Here is a 6,028-nt window from a genome sequence, read left to right as displayed (position 1 = left end):
CTAGAATTAAGACAAAGATGGATTTTGAGGGTTTAGATAATGGAAATTGTCTGTTATATGCATCAAAGTTGGGTATTGTCAATTGATTAGCTTGTGTTATTTTCTTTTTGGGTATTTGTACTCAAAATGGGCAAAAAGTGTGAAAGATGCTTATTTTGCTATAGCTAAATGGCTCAATCGAACTTTCTTATGATATGACCATTTTCGTAGATATCTTTCTTTCACGGTGAGGACTTCCCATTTTGACATTAATTTCTTTTTAAATGGACAGAAATGCCTCATTTTTCAATTCAGGGTTTATTCCCCTTTGCTTCATGTAGATGTCATATTTGTTACTAGAGTGCAGCGCCTCTTTGAGTAGCCATATGAACAATTTAGGAGTTTCATATTTGGCTTAGTTAAGAGGCATATAATGAAATGTGGATTCAAAATATCTTAAGGTATTTTGGGTCTTTGAAGGCCTTTTGAGGGGACTCTTTGCACTCTGTAAAGTGTCCTCCAAGTAGCCTTAGACATTCTTTATGGCTCCCCCCCTTTTTTTCCTTCTGTTTTCCTATAGTGATGTTTATTTGCAAGAAATATCAATAGTATCGGCTTCTATCTTTGATTGAATGATTGCGACAGCGTTGCCTTTCCCTGCGTGGTATGATTGAATGATTGCGACACCGTTGTTCTACCAAAGAGCTTGGTTCTTCAAGTTCTGCTTTTGAAGTAACTTCACATGTATTTTGGGTGCATTAACCATTACAATTCATACTTAAGGTGTAAATTAAAAACTGAATGATGAAATTGGGAAGCATAATTACCTCTATATGTCATTTTTCTCAAGTATTGATGAATTCAGATATGCATACTCAACTTTTCCAGGCTTAGTAGTCTTTCTTTATTCAAACTGTTTTGAGTCTCTAGGTTAGTTTTGAAAAACAAAATTGGCAGCTCTCAGTCAAATTTAACATTTTAGTTCTTTCAATTTGACTTCTTTTTTGTTTGTAGAATTCTGAGTAATGTGCTTTTAGAATTCAATCTATTCCGCTTTTGAGTGTTAACACTCATTCAAATTAACTTTTATTTTCTGTTGTGAGTAATTTCTTTGAGACCGATACACATTTGATTGATGTTCTATTTACCTTTATTATGAATTGTTTTATACTTTATAGCATTGAAATATTATATAAGATCTGAATTTGTTATGAACTTTAGCCCTGATATGAATGTTTTTTGGGAGCTATTTTCAAGATTTGGGTGCTTGTGTCATTTTCAATTTTTTCTAATGTCTGTTTGGTTTGAATTTAATGCTCCGTGTGAAAATATTTGAAGTGGAACTCAAATATTTGTTTGTTTTTCTATTAAAGGCATGTCTATTAGTCCTCCCGAGGTTTCTTCAATACCACGTGTGTCTGGGACCGATTCATCCACACCAGTCATGGTTGACAGCCCAGTATTTGTAAGCCGTGACAACTGTGATCCCACACAAGAGGATGGTGAAACACAACAAGGGGGAACCGAAGACACCAATAGGCAGCAAGGAGATATAGCTGAAGATGATGATAAATTCCGAGTACCTAAAAGGAATAAAACATCTGAGGCATGGGAAGACTTTGACGATTTGAAAGAAAATGGCATATATTATGCCATTTGTAAACATTGTAGCAAGAAACTGAATAGGGGAAAAACTAAACAAACTAGCAGCATGTGGAGGCATCGAGAAAACTGTTCCGTTAGAAAAGCCAAGCTTAGAAGGGCCGAGCAGCAAACAAAGATAAACTTTCAGCAAACGGATGAGCGTTTTCCAACTATACCACTATTGCACACTGGCAAATTCGATATGGAAGCAATGAGAGAGGCTGCTGCACATTGGATCTTAATGTACGAGCACCTTTCACAATTTTCGAGGAAGAGGGTTTCAACCTAATGATGAAACGCGGGTGGCCGGAGTGGCAAAAGATCTCACGCATGACAGCTAAAAAAGATTGTACACAAGTGTATGAGATAGAGAAAAAGAAGTTGAAGAACTTGCTGAGGCATGTACAGAAAGTCAGCTTGACCACCGATATGTGGAAATCAAAGAATCAAAAAATTGAATACATGGTGGTGACCGGACATTGGATTGATGGAAATTGGAAGCTTCAGAAGAGGGTGTTAAATTTTGTTCATATTCGACCACCACGTCGAGGAGTTGAGATTTCGGATGCAGTTTTCAAGTGTGCAAAGGAATGGGGAATTGAGGGAAAAATTCACACTATTTCTGTGGACAATGCCTCAAACAATGATGTGGCCATGAGATTGTTGAAAGATGATTTCGGGAGATGCAAGAAGCTATTGGGTGGAGGAAAATTGTTTCATGTTCGTTGTTGCGCCCATGTCTTGAACCTTATGGTTCAAGATGGCTTGAAGGAGACAGTAGATATTTGTGAAAATATTCGAGATAGTGTGGATTTTGTGAACAAGTCTGATGGTAGGGCATTGCTATTTACAGAAATTGCTCAACACCTGCAAATTCCTGGGAAAAATATGCTCCATGATTGTAGGACGAGATGGAATTCAACATATGAAATGTTGAATTGTGCTATAAAATATAAAGAGGTTTTTCCTCGTTTTCAAGTTCGAGAGCCCCTTTATGAGTCTTGTCCATCTTCAGAGGATTGGGAGAAAATTGAGAAAGTTTGCACCATTTTAGAGAAGTTCTACATGGCCACGCACATAATTTCGGGGAGTGAGTATCCAACTAGCAATCTATTCCTCCCTGAGATTCTAAAGGTGAAGAAACTCTTGGATGCACGAGTGGATGATGAAGATGATTTTGTCTGGGGTATGATTACAAGAATGAAGCTCAAGTTTGACAAATACTGGAAAGAGTGCAATTTATTGATGTCCATTGCAGCTATCTTGGATCCTAGACAGAAAATGCGAGCAATAGAGTTTGCCTTCCCTAAGATGTATTCTGCATATGAAGCTCAAGAGAATATCACATATGTTCGAAAAGCCATCTTTGAACTTTATGACGAGTACGTTGCTATGGCTACAAGTGGAAGTGCAGGGACAGGTTGTTCATTAAATCCTGCATCCGAAATAGTGTGTCCACCTCGAGCAAGTGCTGACTATTGGGATGATTTGGATGAGTATTGTGGTGAACTAGAATCCGATGAACCCCATAAGAGCGAGTTGGTGGATTACCTAGACAAGCCTCGCCAACCTACTGGACAAAATCCAAAAGATTTCAACTGTTTAGATTGGTGAAAAATCAACCGATCAGCATACCCGGTACTCTCTCAGCTAGCAGCTGATGTATTGGCCATTCCTATCACTACCGTCGCATCTGAGGCCACCTTTAGTGCTGGAACTAGGGTGATTGATTCATACCGTGCTTCACTTGCTCCGGAGACAGTCCAGACGTTAATGTGTGAAGGCGATTGGTGTAGAAATTTACATGGGGTCAAAAAGAAATTGAAAGTAAGTTATATCTATATGAATTTGTTATTGCAGAGATAAATTAGTATTTATTAGTTTGTTTATTGATTTTAAAGTATTACATTATTTACATTTCCACCACCTAAATGCAGCCACAGAAAGCTCTCAAAGAATATGAGCTGCCCAATGCTTGAAGTTGCATAAGGAGCAAATAACTTGCTGGAAATCAGGTCCATCTTTTTTGTGAATTCTCATTTTCCTATTCTTAATTTGCTATAAGTTGTGTTCAAATTTTAAATTTAAATTGTACATAAGTTGGTTGATTTGTCATTTTTGTATGGCTAGGTGTTGTAGATTGTACACCAAAGTTTGAAGATGCATAAGGAGCAAACAAGCTGTTTCATTTACCAGATTACAAACAAGAGCTTCTAAATGCTCATTAGACTCCAGAAAATTTCCCTAAATTGTTCCTTTCAATTGGTTGCACTCCTTTTTGTATTTTCATGAAATTCTGATGAGGTTGAGAACAGGTTGTTGCTTATGTATATTGCTGAAATGTTAATGTGGATCATGGCCACTTAGTTTCTGCATGCATATGGTGTTTCTTTAATCTGCCGGTCCTTTTGTTTCTCATTGGTTTCTCTTTTGCGGAATTTCTGAATTTTAGAAGCTAGAATTCTTGAATCTTGAATCCTTATTAATCTTATTGATTCCCCTGGGCATGTTGATTTCTCATCTGAGGTGACTGCTGCCCTTCGTATTACTGATGGTGCATTGGTGGTGGTTGATTGTATTGAGGGTGTGTGTGTCCAAACAGAAACTGTCCTTCGACAGGCTCTGGGAGAAAGGATTCGTCCTGTCTTAAGTCTTAAAATCTCAACAACATGGACAGGGGTGGACAGGTGTTTCCTGAGGGACTTCTTATGCTCTATGTATCCAAGATGATTCCAGCATCTGACAAAGGTAGATTCTTTGCTTTTGGCCGTGTGTTTTCTAGAAAAAATTGTCATTGGCATGAAGGTTAGAATCATGGGTCCCAACTATGTTTCGGGAGAGAAAAAGGACTTGTATGTTAAGAATGTCCAAAGAACAGTTATTTGGATGGGTAAGAAGCAGGAAACAGTTGAGGATGTGCCATGTGATGTGGTAACACAGTTGCTATGGTTGGTTTGGATCAATCCATCACCAAGAATGCAACCTTGACCAATGAAAAGGAAGTTGATGCTCATCCAATTAAAGCAATGAAGTTCACTGTCTCCCCTGTCGTGCATGTTGCTCTGTCTCCCCTTCTAAGTCTTGTCCATGTGGCTCCAGGACTTTAATTGGCTTCTAAGTTTTGTTTCTTTGCATTGCAATTAATCTTGTTCAATTGATATTAATGTACTTTAATTCGAATGTTTAGTGCAACTTAGTTTATTGTTTAGTACAAATTACTAGTATTGCATTTAAGATACAGGGACTAGATTCTTTAGATTATTCGAGCTCGAGTACTCGACTTGATATCGAGCTCAAATGACACGTCGAGCTCGACCTCTGGTGGTCTGAGTTGAGCTCGAGCTCGAGTACGCCACTACTCGAGCTCGACTCGGTTCGATTTCACCCCTACTCGTACCCTTGAAAAGTGAAAGTAGCGACCCTTTCAAAATACGATTTTCCCGGTCTTTGATACCAAGTGTAACTTCTAAAGTCGAAACCACTTCTTGATCATAACTAAACGAGCGAGCATGAATTTTTTGAAATTTGATAAGTATCTTGAATACTACTTAAACGAGTTGCATTTACTTGATTTTCTTGAAACGAAACTCCTATGTTTCGAACTCTTGAGAGTTTTACATTCGTAAATGATATTTTATCGTAGATTTGGACTCCAACCAAGGAGTTGGACCTGAACGTTGTGACGCCCCGAAAAAAATGAGTTTGAGAACCCGGAAATTTTCTAATTTTCTAGGGTTTATTTTTTTTAAATGCCTGCCTTTTCTACATTTTCTTGATTAGAAAAATTCCCCAGATCAAGTTTATGAGCAAATATAGTTTTCAAATGATTTTTCTAGTATCGGTTAGTTTTTGAGAAATTAAAAGCGTATTTTGGACGTGGGACCCGCAAGTGCGGTAAATGCATTATATTTTTGACAACTTGTTGGAATTTTGTATTAAGTGATATTAGTTTACAATGTGTTAAGATATTTGTGTAAGAGAGACCAAAAGTTAGGCAAGCAATTAATGAGAGGGACATGTGTCACCATATGATTAAATCTTGTTTTGACTTACTATTCAACCTTTTACCAATTACTAAATAAAACAAAAAATTGATCAAATATCTTCCATTTTTCCTTCAAGCTTGGCCGAACCTCCTCTTACAAGAAAAGAAAGAAAAGCTTCCAAGTTTCTTGCTCCAATCATGTCCAATCTCACAAACTAACCATTTAATCTTGAATTCCTTCCATAAAACCTCTTCAAGTAGTGATTGTGAGTTGTTGTGTGAAGTTTTTTTGGAAAGTTAAGGTGTCCTACAACTCTCCCACTCTTGTTTACTAGGTGAGTGGTATATGAACTTTCCCCTACACTTAATGAAGCTTGAGTTGTGCTTAGTGGAAGCTAAAGTGTTGAATTTTGTGATTTA

At 37.5% G+C, this 6,028-nt stretch overlaps 1 protein-coding gene and 1 non-coding gene across 2 annotated transcripts; both read left to right on the top strand.

Annotated features, from left to right (window-relative positions):
* The first annotated feature begins 387 nt into the window (after positions 1 to 387).
* On the top strand, positions 388 to 518 carry LOC113697652 (small nucleolar RNA U19). Its single transcript, XR_003449937.1, has one exon. It is a non-coding gene; the product is annotated as a small nucleolar RNA U19 (small nucleolar RNA).
* Positions 519 to 1,953: 1,435 nt separating this feature from the next.
* On the top strand, positions 1,954 to 3,237 carry LOC113696710 (zinc finger BED domain-containing protein RICESLEEPER 2-like). The gene has a single exon (XM_027216089.1). The coding sequence runs from the start codon at positions 1,954 to 1,956 to the stop codon at positions 3,235 to 3,237; it is 1,284 nt and encodes a 427-aa protein (XP_027071890.1).
* The last annotated feature ends 2,791 nt before the right edge of the window (positions 3,238 to 6,028 follow it).

This window comes from Coffea arabica, chromosome 6e (assembly GCF_036785885.1).
Source record: "Coffea arabica cultivar ET-39 chromosome 6e, Coffea Arabica ET-39 HiFi, whole genome shotgun sequence".
Classification (NCBI taxonomy): domain Eukaryota; kingdom Viridiplantae; phylum Streptophyta; class Magnoliopsida; order Gentianales; family Rubiaceae; genus Coffea; species Coffea arabica.
Note: the sequence above shows the minus strand (reverse complement) of the source record. Positions and strands in the feature narration are given on the sequence as shown.

Bases quoted from the DNA above. Each gene is read 5' to 3' on its own strand.
- LOC113696710 (XM_027216089.1), top strand. From the start codon at position 1,954: ATGACAGCTAAAAAAGATTGTACACAAGTGTATGAGATAGAGAAAAAG.